General features: G+C 50.8%; 1 protein-coding gene and 1 non-coding gene across 2 annotated transcripts in view; both read left to right on the top strand.

The window, feature by feature from the left end:
• The first annotated feature begins 10198 nt into the window (after positions 1-10198).
• COL15A1 (collagen type XV alpha 1 chain) overlaps positions 10199-25949 on the top strand; it is a 339567-nt gene continuing 323816 nt past the window's right edge. Inside the window, exons 1-2 of the mRNA XM_060247740.1 lie at positions 10199-10464; positions 10573-10655. Coding sequence (XP_060103723.1) covers positions 10454-10464; positions 10573-10655 — 94 coding nt within the window. The 5' untranslated portion in view covers positions 10199-10453. The remainder of the gene's footprint in view (positions 10465-10572; positions 10656-25949) is intronic.
• TRNAS-GGA (transfer RNA serine (anticodon GGA)) lies at positions 23976-24042 on the top strand. Its single transcript has one exon. It is a non-coding gene; the product is annotated as a tRNA-Ser (tRNA).

Raw genomic sequence — 25949 nt, 5'->3', positions numbered from 1 at the left:
CAGTAAGGCTTGCTGAAGCATTAGTTACGGTAAGGCTTCCTGAAGCATTAGTTACAGTAAGGCTTGCTGAAGCATTAGTTATAGTAAGGCTTGCTGAAGCATTAGTTACAGTAAGGCTTGCTGAAGCATTAGTTATAGTAAGGCTTGCTGAAGCATTAGTTATTGTAAGGCTTGCTGAAGCATTAGTTATAGTGAGGCTTGCTGAAGTATTAGTTACGGTAAGGCTTGCTGAAGCATTAGTTATGGTAAGGCTTGCTGAAGCATTAGTTACAGTAAGGCTTGCTGAAGCATTAGTTATAGTAAGGCTTGCTGAAGCATTAGTTATAGTGAGGCTTGCTGAAGTATTAGTTATGGTAATGCTTGCTGAAGCATTAGATATAATAAGGCTTGCTGAAGCATTAGATACAATAAGGCTTGCTGAAGCATTAGTTATGGTAAGGCTTGCTGAAGCATTAGTTATAGTAAGGCTTGCTGAAGTATTAGTTATGGTAAGGCTTGCTGAAGCATTAGATATAATAAGGCTTGCTGAAGCATTAGTTAATGTAAGGCTTGCTGAAGCATTAGTTATAGTGAGGCTTGCTGAAGTATTAGTTATGGTAAGGCTTGCTGAAGCATTAGTTATAGTAAGGCTTGCTGAAGTATTAGTTATAGTAAGGCTTGCTGAAGTATTAGTTATGGTAAGGCTTGCTGAAGCATTATAGTAAGGCTTGCTGAAGCATTAGTTATGGTAAGGCTTGCTGAAGCATTAGTTATAGTAAGGCTTGCTGTAGCATTAGTTATAGTAAGGCTTGCTGAAGCATTAGTTATGGTAAGGCTTGCTGAAGCATTAGTTATGGTAAGGCTTGCTGAAGCATTAGATATAATAAGGCTTGCTGAAGCATTAGATATAATAAGGCTTGCTGAAGCATTAGTTATTGTAAGGCTTGCTGAAGCATTAGTTATAGTGAGGCTTGCTGAAGTATTAGTTATGGTAAGGCTTGCTGAAGCATTAGTTATAGTAAGGCTTGCTGAAGTATTAGTTATAGTAAGGCTTGCTGAAGTATTAGTTATGGTAAGGCTTGCTGAAGCATTATAGTAAGGCTTGCTGAAGCATTAGTTATGGTAAGGCTTGCTGAAGCATTAGTTATAGTAAGGCTTGCTGAAGCATTAATTATAGTAAGGCTTGCTGAAGTATTAGTTATGGTAAGGCTTGCTGAAGCATTAGATATAATAAGGCTTGCTGAAGCATTAGTTATAGTAAGGCTTGCTGTAGCATTAGTTATAGTAAGGCTTGCTGAAGCATTAGTTATGGTAAGGCTTGCTGAAGCATTAGTTATGGTAAGGCTTGCTGAAGCATTAGATATAATAAGGCTTGCTGAAGCATTAGATATAATAAGGCTTGCTGAAGCATTAGTTATAGTAAGGCTTGCTGAAGCATTAGATATACAGGTAGGAAGCGAAACAACAGGACAGGCTCATAGGAACCTGAAAAAGCTTCACATAAAGGCTTTCCTGCGGTTTGAGTGCTGAAGAAGAAGAATTGCAGATTTATACCCTGCCCTTCTCTCTGAATCAGAGACTCAGAGCGGCTTACAATCTCCTTTACCTTCTTCCCCCACAACAGACACCCTGTGAGGTGGGTGGGGCTGAGAGGGCTCTCCCAGCAGCTGCCCTTTCAAGGACAACCTCTGCCAGAGCTGTGGCTGATCCAAGGCCATTCCAGCAGGTACAAGTGGAGGAGGGGGGAATCAAACCTGGTTCTTCCAGATAAGAGTCCATGCGCAACCCCTACTCCAAACTGGCTCTCTACACCAAACTGGTTCCCTCCTCCCTTGGAACCTTCTCCGTTTGTTGTCTTTCCATGGTTTCCTCATTTGTCCATGCTTTTTCAAAACAGGATCAAAGGTGGGTTGAGAAAGCGTGGCGAAATGATGAGGAAACCATGGAAAGACAATAAATAGTGTAAAGAGACCCAGACAAAAAAGTAATGCTGCTCGGTGCCCAAATTGTGAGAAAACCTCCAAGTGGAAAGACTCCAAAGGATCAGTTACAGCAAAGGTGACTGAGAAGGTCTGGGACAGAGTGGAGACCTTTTGACTTGACAGGGAGGACATCATCAATGATTTTAGGGAGAGCTGTTTCCATGGAACGAAGAGGACGGAAGTTGAGGGTCCCAAAAGGAACTGAAGGCAAAGGAAGACAGTGGGAAAGAGTGTAATGCTCAAGGATTCTGGAGGCAAATTGGCAGTAGTGGAAGAGGGAGGACAGGTCAAGAGATAATTTACTGAAAACGTGGCTGAATGCAGTAGGGAAGGAGCCAGAGAAGACAGGAAGATGGTTGAGTGTTCACTGTGTTGTATAATCCCAAGGTGGGGCCTGGAGTTCTCCTGGAATCACAGCTGATCTCCAGACAATGAAAATCTAATTTTATTAATTTTAACTTCAAAAGAAAAGAGCAAAAGCAAAGATACATAAAAAAGGGGGGGGGGAAAGGGCATTTACAGAGTGAGAATGGATTTTTCCGGGTTACGTCATCTCGCCTTCAGGGGTGTCCGCAGATCGTCCTCCTGCGGCACCTTTGACTCAGGCGGTTGGAGGGGCGTCACAGATGTGGCGCCCCCATAGGAAGACCCTGGAAGGGGTTTTCTTCGGCATGGGACTTTTGCGGGGAGCTAGGGGTACAGCGGCAGCTGCTCCTGTGCTTCTTGCATCTCTCGAGGCTCTGCCGCCAGGATAGCTGCCGTAGCAGCAGAAAAAGATGAACGCCCGACTGCTTTCTTTCGCTCTTTTCAGTAAGCCTGTGATGTATCGCTTTTCTACTTCTGGCGTGGCAATTCTACTTGGCAAGCAAGTAAGCTTTTAATACCACTGGATGGGTCGTTTTGCATAACAACGAGCGGCTAGCTCAAAGGAAGGAATAGAGGCTGGTTATACGCCTGCTTCTCTTGCAAATGAGGCCTCGAAAAGTCTATGAGCAATCTTAAGTATCGGTAATTACTTGAATTGGACTGAATATAAATACTTAAATTGACCCGGATTATAATTGGATATATGTTAAAGAGACTATTATTTGGCTGCAATATGATCTGAATATAAATGAGGTATATTCTGGAGAGATTTGTTCCTGTCGTCCGACTGCAATTGAAATGATAACATTTGAAATCTCAGCTGGAGCTGATTTGGAATGACGATTTAACTGGATCTTTAAGAGAGAGAGCCAGTTTGGTGTAGTGGTTAAGTGTGCGGACTCTTATCTGGGAGAACCGAGTTTGATTCCCCACTCCTCCACTTGCAGCTGCTGGCATGGCCTTGGGTCAGCCATAGCTCTGGCAGAGGTTGTCCTTGAAAGGACAGCTGCTGTGAGAGCCCTCTCCAGCCCCACCCACCTCACAGGGTGTCTGTTGTGGGGGAGGAAGGGAAAGGAGATTGTGAGCCGCTCTGAGACTCTTCGGAGTGGAGGGCGGGATATCAATCCAATATCTTCATCTACCTCACAGGGTGTCTGTTGTGGGGGAGGAAGGGAAAGGAGATTGTGAGCCGCTCTGAGACTCTTCGGAGTGGAGGGCGGGATATAAATCCAATATCTTCATCTACCTCACAGGGTGTCTGTTGTGGGGAGGAAGGGAAAGGAGATTGTGAGCCGCTCTGAGACTCTTTGGAGTGGAGGGCGGGATATAAATCCAATATCTTCTTCTTCTTAAGCTACTTTTCAACTTGAATTAAGAGACTGAATTTGCTGACAGAGAAAAATGGCACTGCCAAGCGAAATGTCTTATAAAAAAGATATGGACTATCACTTCTCTGAAACAGGGCAGAAGAGCTCTACCACTGAGCTGTGGCTCCCGCCCCAGGGCTCTGTGAAAGTAGAGTAGGAAGGCTGAGTGGCAGCAGACAACTCCAACAGGAGCCGATTTTTAGAAACTGTGATTGGCTCTTCTTCAGCTTTTACAATTGGTTGATTTATCCCTGCCGGGCTCCGAGGAGCGCACTGTGCAGGCGCTGTCCGCTTTCGCATTTCCCGGGTCTGTAACAGACCTGGGGAATGCAAAGCAGGCCGGGCAGCATCTGCACTCCATGGAGCCTGCTTTCCACTGGGGAAGGCAGGCTCCAAGGAGCACACATGCTGTGCGTGGGGAGAGGGGGTGCCTGGTGGTGCCCCCTAGGCCAGGTGGCGCCCTAGGCGACTGTCTACTTGGCCTACTCCCGCACACCAGCCATGATTCTGGGTGAAATCTTTCCCTGACTTCACCCTTCCACTGGCACCCCTCCCTTCAAACCTCCAGGAAATTCTCAGGTCGTAGTTGGCAACCATAAGGCCTGGTGGCCTCCCTGAATCTGCTGCCAGATAAGAGAGCCCCCTCTGCAGTATCCCGAATGGTTCCTTTGCAAAAAGGGTGGTGGTCGGGAAAGAAACATCCCCTCTTGTTTAGCGCTCTCTAGCTTAAAGAGAGACACCCGATTAGCTCCACACTTGAAACGCGTATTTCTGGGCAGATATGGCACACAATTAGTCGTATGGGGGGAAAAAAGCTCCATTCAGGATGTTGTGGGGTGGGGTAAAAAACGATATTTCTCATGGAAACAATTTCCAGGCTTATCAATGGGGCCGCTGTTGCAGGGCTATCTCAGACATGTCCAGCCTCTGACATCTGCAAACACTTTCAGTCACAGGAACAATTCTGTGGGATAAAGAGCCGCATTATAGAACGGGACCTTGCCAAGGACAGCAGGATCATTTCTCTGGGTGTCCTTTCGACGTTTAAAGTTGTTTCTAGATTGGGGGTGGGCGTCTGCATGTGAAACATCTGCTGTTGTTTCAAAAGGCCTGCAAGCGCTTGGGGTACCATAGGGTTGCCAATCCCCAGGTGGGGGCAGGGGACCCCCAGTTTAGAGGCCCTCCCTCTGCTTCAGGGTCATCAGAAAGGGGAGGGAGGTGAGGGAAATGCCTGCTGGGCACTCCATTATGCTCTATAGAGACCGATTCCCATAGGGTATAATGGAAAATTAATATGCAGTTATCTGGGGCTCTGAAGGGGCGTTTTTTTGAGGAGAGGCACCATATTTGCAGCATAGCATCCGAGGCCTCTCTTCAAAACACCCTCCAAGTTCCCAAAGGATTGAACCAGGGGGTCCAATTCTATGAGCCCCCCCCCCAAAAAAGGTGTCCCTATCCTTTGTTATTTTCAGTGGGGGGAAGGCACTTAAAAGGTATGTCGTCTCTTTAAATGGGATGGCCAGAACTCCCTTTGGAGTTCAAAGATGCTTGTCACACCCTTGCTCCTGGCTCCACCCCCAAAGTCTCCTGGCTCCACCCAAAAGTCCCCAGATATTTCTTGAATTGGACTTGGGAACCCTAGGGTACCATGTTCTTTTCCTGGCTGGGCTCCTGTGCACTGTAACTTGAAATTGTAACTCGCCACGCCCCCGGCCCGCCTCCACCCCCCCTCCGATTCCACCCCAGAGGCGGAGCGGGCGAGGCCGCCGCGCTGCTGCCGCCTCTTCTCCGCTCGCCGTGGCTGCTCCTCCAAGATGGGCTCAGGCTGAGCCCATCTCGGAGGAGCAGCCACGGCGAGCGGAGAAGAGGCAGCAGCTGCGCAGCGGCGTCGCCCGCTCCGAGACGGGGCGGCTGGCCACGCTCCCTGGCGCCGTTTCCCCCCTCCCCCTAGCTCCACCACAGTGTCTCCCGGCTCCACCCCCAAAGTCTCCTGGTTCCACCCCCAAAGTCCCCAGATATTTCTGGGGCTGGACTTGGCAACCCTATTATAGCAATCGGGGCTTTTGTTTTGTAGCAGGAACTCCTTTGCATATTAGGCCACACATCCCTGTTGTAGCCAATCCTCCAAGAGCTTACCGGGCTCTTCTTACAGGGCCTCCTCTTGGAGGATTGGCTACATCAGGGGGTGTGGCCTAAGATGCAAGAGTTCCTGCTACAAAAAAAAGCCCAACGGCAATTATAATTCAAGAAGCGTGTTAAGGTAGATGCTGAGCTGAGATAATTTCGTACACCTTCTGGTGATGTCAGGGTGTGTGTGGCAGATGCAAAAGAGCTATGCCAGCGAGCTCCGGCACCTCTTTTTCTACAACATGGCCCGTGGGCGGAATATCTCCCTTCCTGCTTTACAGGCAATAAGATTCCTGTCAGAAAAAAAGAGCACAAGAAAAAAAAAAAAAGCGGTGGGAAATGTTTTCTCCAGTTTGCGTTTCACTGACTTCCCTTTGCTGCCCTGTTAGGTCAAGGTAATGGCTCTGTTATCTCTGAGTGAGTGGGAGGCAGAGAGAGGCTGGATAAGGCTTGAGCCAAAGGCGATTTCTGCCCTGTGCCTGTTACGTAAATAAGACTTCTCTGGTAAGTGAATGTCTCTGGCTGGATTTAGGCCTTGGAGCTAGGGTTGCCAATCCCCAGGTGGGGGCAGGGGATCCCCCGGTTTGGAGGCCCTTCCCCCGCTTCAGGGTCGTCAGAAAGGGGGGGGGGAGGAATTTCTGCTGGGCACTTCATTATTCTTTATGGAGAACAATTCCCATAGGGAATAATGGAGAATTGATCCGCAGGTATCTGGGGCTCTAGGGGGGGCTGTTTTTTTGGAGGTAGAGGCACCACATTTTCAGCATAGCATCCAGTGCCTCTCCCCAAAGAAACATCTAAGTTTCAAAAGAATTGGGCCATGGGGTCCAGTTCTATGAGCCCCCCAAAAGTTGCCCCTATCCTTCATGATTTCCAATGGAGGGAAGGCATTTAAATGGTGTGCGGTCCCTTTCAATGTGATGGCCAGAACTCCCTTTGGAGTTCAATGATGCTTGTCACAACCTTGCTCCTGGCTCCACCCCCAATTTCTCCTGACTCCACCCCCAAAGTCTCCAGATATTTCTTGCATTGGACTTGGCAACCCTACCTGGAGCCTGAAGGCCAATGAAAATTCCTGGCAAAAATATCCTTCTAGGTCAAGTCATGTCAAGGAGTCTTTCTCCTTGCTGCTCCTAAGATGGCTCCAGAGTTACCTGCTCTGGCTTGGGAAATTTGTGGGGATTTGGGGGTGGAGCCTTAGAAGGGCAGGGTTTGGAGGAGGGAGGGACCTCCACAGGGTATAATGCCTGACATTCCGCCTTCCAAAACAGCCATTTTCTTCAGGGGAGCCGATCTCTGTCATCTGGAGACCAGTTGCAGCTCTGGGAGATCTCCAGGCCCCACCTGGAGGTTGGGAACCCTAGCTGGCTCCAAGGAGAAGACACCTGAACCCAGAACCGTGGTTTAGCTGTCTGACCTGAAATACAGGCAAAGTGGCTGGTCAAATGTCTTCTGCCCCACAGCGCCACCCTCAAAATGGCAACCGGGGGGAACTACATGCTGACTATAGTGGCTGGTTGAGATCGGCAGAGCCAGTAGAAAGCTGTTGCCTCCAGGCTGGGGCCTTCTGTCGGAGCAACTTGTCGGAAATACGAAGATCTCAGTTTAGGGTTGCCAACCTGCAAGGTGTCACCTGAAGATCGCCCACTATTGCAATTGAGCTCCTGATGACCAAGATCATTTCCCCTGGAGAAAATGGTGGCTTTGGAACCTGCTGAGGACCCTCCCCGCCCCAAACCTCTCTCTCCCCAGGCTCCACCCCCAAAGATTTCCAGGGATTTCCCAACCCGGATCTGGCAATCCTGTCTCAGTCCTGTTTGGCCTCCTGCTCCTCATCTTGGACTGACCCATGGGCTGGGCTGGAATTCTAGCAGGAGCTCCTTTGCATATTAGGCCACACCCCCATGATGCAGCCAATCCTCCAGGGCTCTTTTTGGTAAGCTGTTGGGGGACTGGCTACATCAGGGGGTGTGGGCTAATATGCAAAGGAGCTCCTGCTAGAATTCCACCCCTGCCCATGGATTTAGATCAAAGTGACTCATGGATTCAGTGCCAGATTAAAACCTGTGGAGGTCCCTAGGCAGTCGAAATCTTGGGGGGCCCCTCACAAATTATATCAGTGTCTGAGCACCCACCCCACCACCTACGCCCCTCCCCCCTGCAGACTGCAGGCACCTTCTCAAAAGCCCTTTTTACTAAGCTGCCGGGGAGAGGCAGTGTTGTGTCTTGCAATGAAATCTGGAAGTCCCCTGGTCACTGGGTGCAGCGCGCGAAAGCACTCCGCCAATTAAGATCTGTGGCGGGAAGTTTAACTGGCCAGGATTGGACTGGGCCAGTTGGAGGGCTGTTCCGGGTAGGGTTGCCAAGTCCAATTCAAGAAATATCTGGAGACTTTGGGGGTGGAGCCAGGAGACTTTGGGGGTGGAGCCAGGAGACATTAGGGGTGGAGCTGAGATCAAGGCTGTGACAAGCATAATTGAACTCCAAGGGAGTTCTGGCCATCACATTTAAAGGGACGGCACACCTTTTCAATTCCTTCCTTCCATAAGGAATAATGAAGGATAGGGGCACCTTCTTTTGGGGCTCATAGAATTGGTCCCCCTGGTCCAATCTTTTTGAAACTTGGGGGGTATTTTGGGGAGTGGCACTAGATGCTATACTAAAAATTTGGTGCATCTACCCCAAAAAGCAGCCCCCCAGAGCCCCAGATACCCGGAGATCAATTCTCCATGATTTTCTATGGGAATAAATCTCCATAGGGAATAATAGAGTTCCCAGAAGACATTCCCCCCCCCCTTTCTGACGACCCTGAAGCGGGGGGAAGGCCTCCAAACCGGGGGATCCCCTGCCCCCACCTGGGGATTGGCAACCCTAGTTCCGGGTATTGTATATAAAGCGGGACCCGGCCCGCGTTTCGCCCTCTTGTGATGTATCAGCTAATAAAGTATGTTGCCTTCCACACGTCTCGTCACTGAGTACATTACAGGCAGAGAGAGGCAAACTTGGCGATGGCGCCGGCACCAGCCGCACCAGGCAATTCGGACACAGAGCAGCTCAGTTGCTGGCTGCATGTGCAGGCTGGGAGAGCTGCAAGCAGGGGAGGAAACGGGGGGAGGGGAGCCAGCCTGGGGCCCCTAAAGGCATGGGGGCCCATAGGCCAGTGTCTACTTGGCCTAATTGTTAATCTGGCTCTGCATGGATTGTGACTTCTGGTCCAGCTTCTGCTGCCCTGTGGTCTACCTCTAACTCAGGGGTGTCAAGCATGCGGTCTGGGGGCCAAATCAGGCTCCCCAGAGGGCTCCTATAAGGTCCTTGAGCAAGCCTGCTTCCTTCTTCTTCTCTCTGGAGACTGGGGAGGGGGGATGGAGCCTGGAAATAGCAGGCTTTGCAGAGAGGAGGACCTCGGGTGGGGGTGGGGATGCAGTGCCAGAGAGTCCACCCTCCAAAGCATCCACTTCAGGGGTGACCAAACTGTAGCTCGGGAGTCATGTGTGGCTCTTTCACACAGATTGTGTGGCTCTTGAAGCCACTACTGACCCATTGGCCTGCTTGGAGAAAGCATTGGTCACTTTAAATCACTTCTCCGAGGCAAGCTAGCTGACAGCTTAGAAAATGCATTTAAAGTTGCTTGCCTGCCTTCCTTCCTTCCTGTTTGGTGTAGTGGTTAAGTGCGCGGACTCTTATCTGGGAGAACCGGGTTTGATTCCCCACTCCTCCACTTGCAGCTGCTGGAATGGCCTTGGGGCAGCCATAGCTCTCACAGGAGTTGTCCTTGAAAGGGCAGCTGCTGTAAAAGCTCTTTCAGCTCCACCCATCTCACAGGGTGTGTGTTGTGGGGGGAGAAGACATAGGAGATTGTAAGCCATTCTGAGTCCCTGATTCAGAGAGAAGGGCAGGGTATAAATCTGCAGTCTTCTTCCTTCCTTCCTTCCTTCCTTCCTTCCTTCCTTCCTTCCTTCCTTCTCGCAAGCATCTGACGTTCCTGTCTTGCGGCTCTCAAACATCTGATGTTTATTCTGCATGGCTCTTACATGAAGCACGTTTGGCCACCCCGATCCACTTCCTCCCACTTTCTCCAGGGCCACTGACTGCAGTGGTCTGAAGTTCAGTTGGAATTCTGAGAGATCTCTAGTAGGCCCCACCTGGAGGTCATCATCTCCCACCCACACTCTAGCTCCCATCCAGCTGTTGTTAATCCCCCCAGAAGTTTCTCCAGCACGGTAGAGTTTGCAGCTACCTGTCCCATGAATTCCTCCTGATGAGGCCCAGGGCATGAAGGCGCTCCTGCCCCTCGGTGGCAGAGAAGGGGTGGAGAGCGTTTCCTGGTGTCTCGCTGACAGGGGATGGGAAGCCCGAGAGGAGAGGAGGAGCGTGAGGTCCTGGCTGGAGCTGCGAGGTGGAGGCTTAGAGTTTTGGAGCTGGAAGATGGTGGGCTCTGGGAGGAAAACTTAGAAGGAGTCAGGTTTCAGCCGGGCTTGGAGGCTTGCAATGACTCACAGGGAGCCAGCCTGAGAGAGAGAGAGAGAGAGAGAGAGAGAGAGACAGAGAGCTGCCTTTGTTCCACTTGGGCTCCAAGCTCCAGCCTCTGCCAGCAGCTGGGCTGTCCTCTCCCTGCAGGCTGCCTTCTCCAAAATGCCCCCCAGGTAAGGCTCCCGGGCCGCTTTCTTTCCTCCTGAGGCCCCTGCACCAAACTCCCTCATCTCACCTCTCTTGACTTCTTCCCTTCTCTTCTTTCCCCCAATTTTCTCCAGCCATTCCCGGCGGCCCTGGAACTTGCTCTTGCTGCTTTGGGGTTCGTGGCTCCCGGCGGTGCTCCCAGCTCAGGTCATCGAAGGTAAGGGCCTCCGTTCTCCCCTCATTTTGGGACTAAGGGCAGAGGAGGGAAGGGAGAGGAGGTGGATTCTCCGATCTGGCTTTGGTCAGGGTAGGAGAGAGATGCTGAGGGTCTTAACTAGACAGCTCCGGGAACTTCAGAAAGGGACGGCTGTCACTCATTCCGGCGCTTGAAGGATTCCACTTGAGCCCTGGGTTGGCTGGCTGCAAAAGCTTTGTAATGTTCACATTCCCCGGCGGGTGTGTGATGTGAGAAATGTGTGGCACTGTTTGGGGTTTGCTGAACTCTTCCGAGGCATGTTCGAAAGCACCTTGGACTTTGACAGAGAAGCATTTGACAGAATGCTGGCTGGCTTGTGGGGGCAGGAGGGGCCCAGGCAGTGTTTGTGGGGTGGACATCCTAATAGGGGGTGTTTCTTTTTGCTGCTGTGTTTTTGTGCTGATTAGAGCTTTGAAGGTGGAGTGGGCAATCACACCAGTAAGTAACTCTTCCCAGAAACTGCTGGGTAACGGGCTATGCTTAGAATCATTTTTTTTTTTTAAAATGTACAAGTTGCAAAGTCCGTGGGGGACTGGGCAAGTGATCCCTTTTCATAAAAGAGAGAGCCAATTTGGTGTAGTGGTTAAGTGCGTGGACTCTTATCTGGGAGAACCGGGTTTGATTCCCCACTCCTCCACTTGCAGCTGCTGGAATGGCCTTGGGTCAGCCATAGCTCTCGCAGTGTCGTCCTTGAAAGGGCAGCTGCTGTCAGAGCTCTCTCAGCCCCACCTACTTCACAGGGTGTCTTTTGTGGGGGAGGAAGGTAAAGGAGCTTGTAAACCACTCTGAGATTCTGATTCAGAGAGAAGGGCAGGGTATAAATGTTTAGTTTTCTTCTTCCTCCTCAGACTAAGGCAGAGGGATGGAGAGACAGCAGCTCTTCCCATATCAGCTAGAGAAGCTCAAGATGGTGCCGAGAATTTACCCCCTGTGTCTCGCTGTGTGTTTGATATTTAGTGTTGCCAACCTTCCGCTGGGGCTTGAAGGCCTCCCAGAATTACAACTGATCTCTGGGTGACAGGGATAGCCTTCGCTGGAGGGAAAGGAAAGGAAGGAAAGGTCCCCTGTGCAAGCACCAGTCTTTTCCGACTCTGGGGTGACGTTGCTTTCACAACGTTTTCACAGCAGCTGTTTTTACAGGGTGGTTTGCCCTTGCCTTCCCCAGTCATTTACACTTCCCCCCAGCAAGCTGGGTATTCATTTTACCAACCTCGGAAGGATGGAAGGCTGAATCAACCTCGAGCCGGCTACCTGAAAACCCAGCTTCCACCGGGGGATCGAACTCAGGTCGTGAGCAGAGCTTAGGACTGCAGTACTGCAGCTTTAACACTCTTTGCCACGGGGCTCTTCCCTGGAGGAGGAGGAGGTGGCTTTGGAGGGTGGACTACGAGGAGGCGTTCTACCCCACTGAGGTCCAGACCCTGCCCTCTCTAGACTCCACCCCCACATCTCCAGGGATTTCTCCAGCCCTGAAGTGGCAACCCTCTCATGACCCTTCCTCGGCTTTGCTCAGCCTTTCTTGCTCAGCCTTGCTCTCGGGTCCCTGTTTCGTTAAGGGTTGTGTGTCCCAGCAGCTTTTCGGCCTGGTCTCACCTGATTCCCCTCAGAAGCCTCAACCCCAGGTTGTCCTGTCATCCTCACTGTAGGCTTCTCAGGGGTCAAACGGGGTTGCCAGCTTTGGGTTGGGAAATAAATATCTGGAGATTTTTTTTGGGGGGGTGGAGGCTGGGAAGGGTGGGGCTTGGGGAGGGGTCGGGCCTCTGTGGGCTAAAATGCTATAGAGTCCACCTTATAAAGCAGCCATTTTCTCCAGAGGAAATTGGACTGTGTAGCCTGGAGATCAATTGTAATTCCAAGAGAGCTCCAGCCATCACCTGGAGGCTGGCAACTTTAATGAAGTGTCTCTCTTCCCTTTTTCACCAGCAGAAACTCTGACAGGGTCCAAAGGCTTATCAGGTCTAGCAGAGGTGGAATTGTAACAGGAGCTCCTTTGCATATTAGGCCACACACCCCTGATGGAGCCAATCCACCAAGAGCTTACAAAATAGAACCCTGGAAGCCCTTGGAGGATTGGCTACATCAGGGGGTGTGACCTAATACGCAAAGGAGCTCCTGCTAGAATTCCACCTCTGAGGTCTAGGCTGGGAGATGCCTGGAGATTTGGGGGTGGAGCCAAGGGAGAAAAGGGCTTGAGGAGGGGAGGGACCTCAGTAGGATCAGGTGCCAGAGAGCCTGCCCTCCAGAGCAGCCATTTTCTCCAGGGAACTGATCCATATTTGGAGATCAGTTGTAATTCTGGGATATCACCAGGCCCCACCTGGAGGTTGGCAACCCTAGAATCCAACCCCAAGTATTTTTTTTTTTCAAGGCAACCTCTCACTTGCATGGTTTACTTTGGAGGCTGGTGCATATTCCAGTAATTCTTGGCTTGCCCACACTGATGCTCTGGCAAGAATAATTGTTAAGATGTCTGTACGAATTAGCCTAAAAGCATCAGAGCAGAGCAGAGGTGTCAGAGGGCAACTGTTACTCCTCTGTGGTCTGCAGCCCTCTCTGGGAAGTGCGAATTAGGGCAAAGGGGGGGGGGGGGCTGCTCTGCCAGACTCAGCCTCCCCCTGCCCTGGTCACCTCTTGCCTGCCTTCTTACTCACCACCACTGTTCTGTATTGTGCTGTACTAGGGTCTTGTTGCCTGAAAGAAGCCACTCCTTGCAAACCAGGATCCTGAGCCTGGAAGAACTGGCCAATCAGGATGCTAGGCATGTAATGACTTGTAACAAAGAGATGTAAATGAAGAATTCTGGAGTGAGCCAATAGGAGCGAATGTTGCCTGCTTGGGGGTGGGGCGTGGTTAACCATGGCCAGAGTTTATATAGTTGCAGTTTCGCCAGTGTTCCTTTGTGACTGTTTCTTCTTGCAATAAAGTGTTCTTGGTTGATTCAGAGCTGGCTGAACTCACTTTATTTCAACGGCTCTCAGCCTTGTCTGTGTGGAGCTATGAGCAGGGAAGTTCTGCCCCGCAAAGGTGTGCAGTGCTTTCAAAAGGGGGTGGAGCCCGGGGGAGGGGAGGCTTTTTCATAGGCAAAGGTCACTCCCACTCTTGAGGAAACAGTGGAAAGACTGATAAGTCTGGCAATGGCTTCCTATATGAAACTGCTCAGTGGTCTTAGAAGTTGGCAACCTCAACTCTGTTTATTCTCGCTGCCTAGCAATATTTTATTTATCTATAGGCTTCCCAATCCCCAGGTCCCAGAGGGGGATCCCCCGGTTTTACAGACTTCCCCCCTCCCCCAGCCAGCTGGCCGGCGGGGGAAGCCCCACCCCCACAGCCATCATGCACCTCCATGAACGATTCCCATAGGGAATGATGGGGAATTGATCCATGGGTATTGGGGGCTCTGGGGGGGCTGTTTTTTGAGGTAGAGGTACCAAATTTTCAGTATAGCATCTAGTGCCTCTCCCCAAAATACCTTCCAAGTTTCAAAAGGATTGGACCAGGGGGTCCAATCCTATGAGCCCCAAAAGAAGGTGCCCCTATCCATTATTTCCTATGGAAGAAAGGCATCTAAAAAGGTGTGCTGTCCCTTTAGATGTGATGGCCAGAACCCCCTTGGAGTTCAATTATGCTTGTCACACCCTTGTTCCTGGCTCCGCCCCAATGTCTCCTGGCTCCACCCCTAAAATCTCCTGGCTCCACCCCCAAAGTCCCCAGATATTTCTTGATTTGGACTTGGAACCCTATTTATTTAGCTCATTTATACCCTGCTTCTCTCCTCAGTAGGGACCCCAAATTGACTGATGTCATTCCCCTCTCCTCCATTTATCCTCACAACAATCCTGTGACGTAGGTGAGACTGAGAATGTGTGACTGACCCAAGGTCACCCTGCAAACTTCCATGGCACAAGAGGGGATTTGAACCTGGTTCTCCCTGATCCTTGTCTGACGCCCTAACCACTACACCACACTGGCTTTCTAGGGGCCGAAGTATCTGTTATTCGGTGTTGCTACAGCTACACTCATGTCCAGCACCATAGAGACCAACAAGATTTCTGGGGTATCTGCTGTTGAGGGTCAATGCTCCCTTCATCAGATACAAGTTGGATTGGAGATCTCTGAGTCCTTATAGCGTGGTCAGTCATGGGAGGGGTGTTGCGAAGAAGGAATTCGGGATGCAGACATACAATGCACATTGTAATATCAATTTGTGCAGGATTTTGTGTGTGTGTGTGTGTGAGGTTGATAGATTTCCACTCCTCGTTTCCTATGCATGATAGGCGAGGCTGTGTCTTGAGTGGAAGAAGGCATAATGGGTAAAAGGTGCTAAAATCCTTTGGGGCCTCTCTTAGCTTGGAATTGTCTTCTTTGAGCTGTGATTCTTAATCCATGAGGGGGAAAATGCAGTGTCTTGAGTGGAAGAAGGCATAATGGGGAAAAGGGTGCTAAAATCCTTTGGGGCCTCTCTCAGCTCGGAATTGTCTTCTTTGAGCTGTGCTTCTTTATCTACAAGGGAAAAGATGCAGTGTCTTGAGCGGAAGAAGGGTTAATGGGGGAAATTGTGCTAAAATCCTTTGGGGCCTCTCTCAGCTCGGAATTGTCTTCTTTCAGCTGTGCTTCTTAATCCATGAGGGAAAAGATGCAGTCTTGAGCAGAAGAAGGCATAATGAGGGAAAGAGTGCTAAAATCCTTTGAGGCCTCTCTCAGCTCGGAATAGTCTTCTTTGAGCTGTGCTTCTTAATCCACAAGGGAAAGAATGCAGTGTCTTGAGTGGAAGAAGGGTTATGGAGGGAAAAGGTGCTAAAATTCTTTGGGGCCTCTCTCAGCTCGGGATTGTCTTCTTTGAGCTGTGATTCTTAATCCATGAGGGGAAAGATGCAGTGTCTTGAGTGGAAGAAGGCATAATGGGGGAAAGTGCTAAAATCCTTTGCGGCCTCTCTCAGCTCGGAATTGTCTTCTTTGAGCTGTGCTTCTTAATCCACGAGGGAAAAGATGCAGTGTCTTGAGAGGAAGAAGGGTTAGTGGGGAAAAGGGTGCTAAAATCCTTCAGGACCTTAGCCTGTGGACCTGGTGAGCTGCTGCCAGTCTGAGTAGACAATACTGACCTTGCTGGACCGATGGTCTGATTCCGTGTAAGGCAGGGGAGGGGGCGTAGCTGAGCGGTAGAGCATCTCGATATGCAGGTTCAAGTCCAGGTATCTACAGTTTCCCAGGTTCAAGTCCAGGCATCTACAGTTAAAAGGATGAGGCAGCACGTGATGTGGGTGGCCTGAGAACCCAGAGAACTGCTGCCAGTTTGAGCAGACAATCTTGACCTCAATGGACTCATAGCCCAATTCAGTATAAGCAGACTCATGGGTGTTCATATGTGTCATATACAGTATCATGGCACCGAATAGCAAAAGCGGCACTTTTAGAGAAGGCACAGATTTCCAGATGCAAAATGCGGGTTCCTCAAGGTGTTCGGAGAGACCGACGCCTTTCGCTTGGCTCTTTATTTTCCTGCTGCGGCCTGCCTTATGGCCAATTTGATTTGTGGACCCCAGTCAGTCTTAAATCTCTTTTGACATTATTACAGGCGGTGGGAAGAGAAATCTAGACTGCGTTTTGGCAGCTGCCGCTGCCTTCCCCCTCCTTTCCCGCAGAGCTGTCGGATGCCTGAAACCCCAGCCTCTTGCCCCATTTATTTTATCAGCTTCTCGCAGTATTTCATTTCAATGACAGTCTGTGAAACGGTGTCTGTCGGCCGTGCCCAAAGCAGCCTGGGCAAACTACAGAAGGGGAAGACCAGGAACGCCTCTTCTTCCCATCTGCGTTTGTGTACGACTATACCCTTTGGATGCTGGCTCATCTTCTCTTTTCCTACTTGGGGGGTAAAAGGAAAGCAGACTCAAGTCCCTCTGTGGCTGCAGGGGAATCCTCAATGCGGTGTCCGCCACATGGTTTGAGAAGGTGGGCGGGGTCAGGTGAGGCTTTTGCTCGGCAGGGCTTGTGATTGGTCACTGGAGATCTGATGCCAATCTGAGAGCCAGTTTGGTGTAGTGGTTAAGTGTGCGGACTCTTATCTGGGAGAACCGGGTTTGATTCCCCACTCCTCCACATACAGCTGCTGGAATAGCCTTGGATCAGCCATAGCTATCGCAGGAGTTGTCCTTGAAAAGGCAGCTGCTGGGAGAGGCCTCTCAGCCCCACCTACCTCACAGGGTGTCTGTTGTGGGGGGAGAAGATATAAGAGATTGTAAGTTGCTCTGAGTCTCTGATTCAGAGAGAACAGTGGGGTATTCTTCTTCTTACAGTCTTCTTCTTCTTCTTACAGTAGAGCAAATTTAGAGTTATTTTTTAAATTTTTTGTGTGACTCTGCCTGTAAGTCATCACGACTTCTGGTGACCGCCACTGGGGCATGGAGGCAGTTCAGATAGGCTTCCCAAACCTCCCGCCCTGGCGGGGGACCCCAGGATTTCCACCCTCTTCCCCCGCTCCCCCAAAAAATGGAAGCGGGGGGAGAGGGGGGAAACGGCGCCGAGCCGCCGGATCCTGGAGCCGGCGAGGCTGCCGCGCCGCTGCCGCCCCCCCCCCCCGCCCACCGCAGTTTCTCCTCCGAGATGGGCCCAGGCTGAGCCCATCTCGGAGGAGCAGCCAAGAGACAGCAGCAGCGCAGGGGAGGGCGAGGCAAGCCAGGAGCATGGCGAGCCGCGAATCCGGGCCCTTCTAGGACCCGGACTTGCGGCTCGCCACGCTCCCGGCCGCCTCCACCCCCCCCCCTCCGCTTCCACCCCAGAGGCGGCAGCGGCGCGGCGGCCTCTTCTCCGCTCTCCGTGGCTGCTCTTTCAAGATGGGCTCAGGCTGAGCCCATCTCGGAGGAGCAGCATGGCGAGCGGAGAAGAGGCCTCCGCGCCGCTGCCGCCTCTGCTCCGCTCCGTGGCTGCTCTTCCGAGATGGGCTCAGCCTGAGCCCATCTCGGAGGAGCAGCACGGCGAGCGGAAAGAGGCCTCCGCGCCGCTGCCGCCTCTGCTCCGCTCCGTGGCTGCTCTTCCGAGATGGGCTCAGGCTGAGCCGATCTCGGAGGAGCAGAACGGCGAGCGGAGAAGAGGCTGCGGGGTGCGTTTCCGCCCCTCCCCCTAGCTCCACCCCCGTGTCTCCTGGCTCCACCCCCAAAGTCCCCAGATATTTCTGGGGTTCAATTTGGCAACCCTAAGTTCAGAGAAGGAGCTACTTCCCGTCCTAGTATTCCCAGTCCTCATCCAAGTACTTCCAGGGTTGGCTTTGCTTAACTTCAGCGATTGGGCTTGCCTGGGCTATCCAGGCCAGGGTGAGCAAATTTAGAATTCAGTTGATAGGGAAGGAACTCAGGGTGGCTTGCAAGAGAATTTGGGGAGCTTAGAGGGTGGGACTGAAGAAGCAAGATTATCCCTTCAGATGCATTAATGCTGGTTCTGGTCACCTGATGGGAAAAGGAACATGCTCTATCCAGAGAGTAGGATTGCCAGTTTCAGCTTGCAAATTCCTGGAGACTTGGGAGTGGTACCTATGGAGGAGAGGGGGACTTGGAGAGGGATTTTAACATAGAGCAGGGGTGTCAAACATGTGGCCCGGGGACTGAATCAGGCTTCCAGAGGGCTCCTATCGAGCCCCCAAGCAACTGGCTGTCATCTGCTTCCTTCTTCCTCTCTCTCGCTTCCTTCTGCAAAACAGCTTGCTTTGCAAAGCTTGATCAATCGCACAGGAGCTACAGAGCAAAGCCTCTGTTTTCTCCATTGGCTGAGGCTCCTCCCTTGGGGAGGAAGTGCAGGGGGGGGAGGCACAGCTTGCTTTGCCAGGCTCTCTCAATCCCATAGCAAAGCTACTGAGCCAAGCCTCCCTTCCTTCTATTAATTGAGGCCCCTCCCCTTCCTGGTCCCCGGGGAAGGAAGCAAAGAACTTGACCTCCCTTTGCTTAGTTTCCTGGTCCCCATGGGAGAGATGCAAAGAAATCACCTTTAAGACTTTGTGCACCTTTAAGACCAAGCGGATCCACCCTGAGACCGTTGACGGGAAAGGACTAGGCTTCCCAATCCCCAGGTCCCAGCGGGGGATCCCCCAATTTTACAGGCTTCCCCCCTCCCCCAGCCAGCTGGCCAGCGGGGGAAGCCCCACCCCCACAGCCATTATGCACCTATTGAAAAAGGGGGAGGGACAGTGGCTCAGTGGTAGAGCATCTGCTTGGGAAGCAGGTCCCAGGTTCAATCCCTGGAATCTCCAGAAAAGGGTCCAGGCAAATAGGTGTGAAAAGCCTCCGCTTGAGACCCTGGAGAGCCGCTGCCAGTCTGAGAAGACAATACTGACTTTGATGGACCAAAGGTCTGATTCAGTATAAGGCAGCTTCATATGTTCATATGTTCACCTCCACAAAAGATTCCCATAGGGAATGATGGGGAATTGATCTGTGGGTATCGGGGGCTCTGGGGGGGCTGTTTTTGGAGGTAGAGGTGCCAAATTTTCAGTATAGCATCTAGTGCCTCTCCCCAAAATACCTTCCAAGTCTCAAAAGGATTGGACCAGGGGGTCCAATTCTATGAGCCCCAAAAGAGGGTGCCCCTATCCTTCATTATTTTCTATGGAAGGAAGGCATTTTAAAAGGTGTGCTGTCCCTTGAAATGTGATGGCCAGAACTCCCTTGGAGTTCAATTATGCTTGTCACACCCTTGCTCCTGGCTCTGCCCCAATGTCTCCTGGCTCCACCCCCAAAGTCTCCTGGCTCCACCCCCAAAGTCCCCAGTTATTTCTTGAATTGGACTTGGCAACCCTAGAAAGGACGGAATATTAGCCTACTAAATAAATAAATAATGTTTTAGGCATGTTTTATTTTAAGGGTTTTTTTAAAAAAAAAACTTTAATTGTGTTTGTCTATGTCCTTTATAAAGTTTATATCTCTGCTACCTGATCTTAAATAGATACACGCATGGCCTGACCCAACATGGCCCCGCCCTACAAGATCTCATTTATGTCAGATCTGGCGCTCATAACGAATGCGTTTGACACCTTTGCCGTAGAGTCTGCCCTCTGAAGCTGCCGCTCTCTCTCGGGGAACTGATCTCTGTCATCTAGTTGTGATTCTGGGAGATCTCCAGGCCCCACCTGGAGATTGGCAAGCCTGCTGTTGAGCAATGCACTGTTTGGAACTCTGCCGCTCTCTGCAGTGGCCAGGGAAGCAAAACATTCTCTGTTCTTACTATAAACGCCCCAAAAAAAGTCAGAATCTGGCCTCTAGCGTTCCAGTGCCTATTTTTAAAACAGTGGGGAGTATAATGGCTACTTTTCTTTCTCCGGTTGAAGCATGAAATTAGTCACTCTTGTATAAATTGGATGTCACGTTGTTCATTTTTTCCAGGTGACACGTTAGCTAATTTTGGGCTTCTTGGAGTGGACTGGGGGAGAAATCGGCGGCGGCTGCCCCGAGCCGGAGTTTGCTGGGCTCAGAAGAATGTGTTTTGTGAAGGGCAACCTGTTGTGCTGTCAGCAGGGCCCGAACAGAGCCAGTCGCCCTGGTGGTAAAAGGACTGAGAAGTTCAATCAACTAGGTGATTGCCTAAGGCGCCAGTAGGGTTGCCAATCCCCAGGCGGGGGCAGGGGATCCCCCGGTTTGGAGGCCCTCCCCCCACTTCAGGGTCATCAGAAAGCGGGGGGAGGGGAGGGAAATGTCTGCTGGGAACTCTATTATTCCCTATGGAGACTTTTCCTATAGGAAATCATGGAGAATTGATCCGTGGGTTTCTGGGGCTCTTGTGGGGGGGCTGGTTTTTGAGGTAGAGGCAGCAAATTTTCAGCATATCATCCAGTGCCTCCCCCCAAAGTACTCCCCAAATTTTAAAAGGATTGGAACAGGGGGTCCAATCCTATGGGCCCTAAAAGAAGGTGACCCTATCCTTCATTATTTCCTATGGAAGGAAGGCATTTAAAAAGAAGATTTATACCCTGCCCTTCTCTCTGAATCAGAGACTCAGAGTGACTTAGAATCTTCTTTATCTTTTCCCCCCACCACAGACACCCTGTGAGGTGGGTGGGGCTGAGAGAGCTCTCCCAGAAGCTGCCCTTTCAAGGACAACTCCTGCAATAGCCCTGGCTGACCCAAGGCCATTCCAGCAGCTGCAAGTGGAGGAGTGGGGAATCAAACCCAGTTCTCCCAGATAAGATTCCGCGCAAAAGGTGTGCGGTCCCTTTAAATATGATGGCCAGAACTCCCTTGGGAGTTCAATTATCACACCCTTGCTCCTGGCTCCAGCCCAATGTCTCCTGGTTCCACCTTAAAGTCTCCCGGCTCCACCCCCAAAGTCCGCAGATATTTCTTGAATTGGACTCGGCAACCCTAGGCACCAGCCTTTTGGGGATGCCAAACGGGCTGCCCCCATGGGACTCGGTGACATTATCAATGTGGGGGGGGGGGCACCAGACTTTAGCCTTGTCTAGGGGGCCAGACAGTCTGCTTACATGTTGGCCATCACAGAAAGGCTAAACTGGCTCCAAAGAGGGGAGCAGATTTAAGTGCCTTCCCTCCATTCGGAATAATGAAGGCTTAGTAGAAGCCTATAAAATTAAATCTAGGCATATTACTGTATTTTAATTGCTAGGTGTCTACTTTTGATTAGTATCGTTGGCTGCTATTTGAATTGATTGCTTATGTATTGTTCTTACTATATTTCCGGCCTTTGTACCTACTTTTGATTGTGAATCGTTATTGCTCTTATGCCAATAAAGGTCTGAACTATGAATAATGAAGGATGGGGGCACCTTCGTTTGGGGCTCATAGAATTGGACCCCCTGGTCCAATCTTTTTGAAACTTGGAGGGTATTTTGGGGAGAGGCACTGGATGCTATGCTGCAAAGTTGGCACCTCTACCTCAAAAAACAGCCCTCTGGAGCCCCAGATACCCGTGATCAACTCTTCATTACACCCTATGGGAATCGGTCTCCATAGGGAATAATGGAGTGCCCAGCAGACATTTTCCCCCCTTACTTTCTGATGACCCTGGAGCGGGGGGAGGGCCTCCAAACTGGGGGCTCCCCTGCCCCCCCCCCACGGGGGTTGTTGACCCTATGCCGAAATAACCTCACACAAGAATTGCCATCTCTCTTCTGGCAAGAGCAAGGGATGGGAGTGGACTTACTGGGAGGAGCACAGAGGCCCATGTGACATGCAGCGGCATGTCTGCGTCACCCCCGACCTAATAATGTAACTGCTGAGTTGCGGGGGAAGTGACATCATTGCTCTGGGGCTGCTGATCCCACCCTCCCTACGAAATGGAAGTCTCCAACTCCCTCATCTCTTGCTTGTAGCCTGGTTGTGCCACGCGACCCTACTACAGAGAATAGCTTGAAAGTACTCGTCAGGGGCAAAAAGTTTAGATAGGCTTCCCAAATCCCCCGCCTAGCCGGGGGACCCCCGATTTGAAGCCTTTTCCCCCCGCTCGCCAAAAATCTGGAAAGCGGGGGGGAATGGCGGCCTTTCCCACCCAGTCCCGATCCCAGCAGCTTCTCCTTGCCCTTCCCTTCCCACCCAGCCCCGATTGCAGCAGCCTTTCTTCAGTTTTCCCAGGCTGCTTCCAGCCCCCAATCAGCTGGCTGGCGGCGGGAGGGGGGGAGCAAAGGACCATGTGCCTTTGCACCTCCGGAGGCTTGACTTGGAAGGCTTCTATTTAGGATGGTGTGTCTGTGTTTCTGTGAAGAAGCTGGCAGCAAATGGTGAGTAGAGAGGCCGATCTGCTGCTTGAGACTCGCCAGAAAGGGGGGGGGGGAGAGGGAAACATCTTCATTATTCCCTATGTGATCGATTCTCATAGGGTATAATGGGGAATTGTTCTGGAGGTTTCGGGGGCTCTGGGGGAGCTGTTTTTTGAGGTAGAGGCACCAAATTTTCAATATAGTATCTAGTGCTTCTCCCCAAAGTACCCCCCAAGTTTCAAAAACGATTGGACCAGGGGGTCCAATTCGATGAGCCCCAAAAGAAGGTGCCCCTATCCTTCATTATTTCCTATAGAAGGAAGACATTTTAAAAGGCGTGTTGTCCCTTTAAATGTGATGGCCAGAACTCTCTTGGAGCTCAATTATGCTTGCCACACCCTTGTTCCTGGCTCCGCCCCCAGTGTCTCCTGGCTCCACCCCCAAAGTCCCCAAATATTTCTTGAATTGGACTTGGCAACCCTAAGTTAAAACACCAATCGTTAAAGACAAAAGTACACCTGTTTATTACAAAAACGTATAAAAACCTTGTAGGGGCCCAAATGAAACCTCATAAAATCATCAAAGTCATTTATGCACATGAAAGAACTAGATATGACCTGAGGCGTTTTGGCCTGCGGAGGCCTTCTTCAGAGGTCAAATAGTACAAATTATAACATACAACCGAGTCCCTGCTACGCTTGTAAATAGATAAACAATTAATATAGGCCCCAAAATGGAATGTTCCAATCTGGAAATGGATGACACTATTTTTGGAAGGCTACAAATGTAGGTCAGCAGCAATGACATCTACAGGAAACAGTAATATTGCAAATATGTACCTTCCAGTTAAGAGCCCCGTGGAATAGAGTGGTAAAGCTGCAGTACTGCAGTCGGAGCCCTCTGCTCACGACCTGAATTCGATCCCAGCGGAAGCTGGTTCAGGTAGCCGGCTCCAGGTTGACTCAGCCTTCCATCCTTCCGAGGTCGGTAAAATGAGTCCCCACCTTGCTGGGGGGGGAGCGTAGAGGACTGGGGAAGGCAATGGCAAACCACCCCGTAAAAAGTCTGCCGTGAAAAAGGTGTGAAAGCAACGTCACCCCAGAGTCAGAAACGACTGGTGCTTGCACAGGGGACTACCTTGACCTTTTTACCTTCCAGTTAGGTCCTTATCGGGGCCAGCGTAACCTCAGTATGTCTCAGTCTTTGTTCGGTCGCTTCAGACCACCACAGCTGTCCACCAGAATGGATCAGGTGGTAGGTGTTGATGGGCAAAGTCCTCTGCCTGAGACCCTGGAGAGCCACGGCTGGGATCCTGACCATGATGAACCAAGAATCTGAGTTGTAAGGTGCAAGGAAGCTTCATGCAAGGGAAGTCCTGTGGCTCAGAGACAAAGCATTTGTTTGATGTGCAGAAGGTCCCAGGTTCAAGCCCCAGGATCTCCGGTTAAAGTGATCAGGTAGCAGGTGATGGGAAAGACCTATGCCTGAGACCCTGGAGACGGACTGCCAGTCTGAGTGGGCAGTCCTCAGCTGGGTAGACTGGTGGCCTAATTCAATGTTATGCAGCTCTGTGTGTGTGTGCGTGTGCTGACGGTGGCTCAGTGGTAGAGCATCTGCTTGGAAAGCAGAAGGTCCCAGGTTCAATCCCTGGCATCTCCAAAAAAGGGTCCAGGCAAATAGGTGTGAAAAAACCTCAGCTTGAGACCCTGGAGAGCCGCTGCCAGTCTGAGAAGACAATACTGACTTTGATGGACCAAAGGTCTGATTCAGGATAAGGCAGCTTCATATGTTCATCCATGGCTTTTGCCCATCGTTCTTCTCCCTAAATTTCCCTTTGCCCTTTCCTGCGTACTTCCTGTGCGCCCACTTACTTTTCCCTCCCGCTTCCCAATCAGCAGCCTGCTTGCAGCTCCGCCTCCTTCGGTCTCCCTGGCCTGAAGCTCGGCAATGCTGTCATGCTCACTCTTTGTGACATCACCAGTGGCGGTGGTTCCTTCTATGACATCAGCACCGTGCTAGAGGCTGCCACAAAACCCCATGACATGTAGCTGATCCTAATCCAATGTGTTGTCTTCCAAAATACTGTTTCTCCTCCTAAGTATGTGAGGACATTGCATATGATGGGCTGTTTCTCCAGAACACCTCTTTTTGTTAAGGCAGGACTTTTTTTGACCATTTTAATAACTTCTCCTTGAAAATAAATCCAGGTGGGTAGCCCTGTCCGTCTGGAGCAGGACAAAGTTTGAGTTCAGCGGCAGAGTAAAAGAATGCAATATATAGTAAATTCATTATTCTTTTATTAATCTGTGGAAAGGAAAGGAAAAGTCCCCTGTGCAAGCACCAGTCGCTTCCGACTCTGGGGTGACGTTGCTTTCACAACGTTTTCACGGCACACCTTTCTACGGGGTGGTTTGCCATTGCCTTCCCCGGTCATCTACACTTCCCCCCCAGCAAGCTGCATACTCATTTGACCGACCTCAGAAGGATGGAAGGCTGAGCCAACCTCGAGCCGGCTACCTGAACCAGCTTCCTCTGGGATCAAACTCAGGTCGTGAGCAGAAGGTTCCGACTGCAGTACTGCAGCTTTACCACTCTGCGCCATGGGGCTCTTTCCAAAAGGTAAAGGTAGTTCCCTGTGCAAGCATCAGTCATTTCTGACTCTGGGGTGATGTTGCTTTCACAACGTTTTCACGGCAGACCTTTGACGGGGTGGTTTGCCATTGCCTTCCCCAGTCATCTACACTGTCCCCCCAGCAAGCTGCATACTCATTTGACCGACCACGGAAGGATGGAAGGCTAAGTCAACCTTGAGCTGGCCACCTGAACCCAGCTTCTGCTGGGGATCGAACTCAGGTTGTGAGCAAAGGACTCCAGTACTGCAGCTCTAACACTCTGCACCACGGGGCTTCTATTTAATCTGTTGAAAACGCTGTCATTGTTCTGTATGCTGATTTACTGCCCACCCTCTCTATATGTGGCTGTTATTTCTAGTTTCATTTCATTGTATCTGAAGAAGTGTGCCTGCGCATGAAGCTCATACCTTGATACGGCTGCCAAGCCCCTGGGAGTTCTGGTTCCCAACCCGCCAGCCCACACTGGGCCGGCAGGGGGAACCTCCTTTGACATCACCAGCCACTCTAGGCATTTCTGAGAAAAATCTATGGTTTTCCCGGATGCCCTAGTGTCCTATGAATTTAGGGGGAGGTATTTGTGTGCTTCTTGCATTGTGCAGGGGGTTGGACTAGATGACCCTGGAGGTCCCTTCCAACTCTATGATTCTAGCAATTTGGGAGGGAAAACTCTATGGTACAATAGGTACCCAGCTGGAGACTGGGGGGAACTTGGCAACTTTGTTGGTCGGAATCTCGACCAATTCCGCAGGGCCTGCAAAACGGTCCTCTTTAAACAAGCGTATGCCGGCTGCTGAATTAGAACCTAGAGTAACCGTGTCTCAAGATTCTCGTCAGTATAGATACTTAAACTGGCAGGCACCAGCGTCAGAATATTATTATGCTGCCAGATTAATTTAACTCAAACTGTGAATTTTAAAAATTTTTAAATTATTA

Source organism: Heteronotia binoei, chromosome 10 (genome assembly GCF_032191835.1).
Source record: "Heteronotia binoei isolate CCM8104 ecotype False Entrance Well chromosome 10, APGP_CSIRO_Hbin_v1, whole genome shotgun sequence".
NCBI classification, from domain to species: Eukaryota; Metazoa; Chordata; class Lepidosauria; order Squamata; family Gekkonidae; genus Heteronotia; species Heteronotia binoei.
This window is presented reverse-complemented; position numbering and strand designations above follow the sequence as displayed.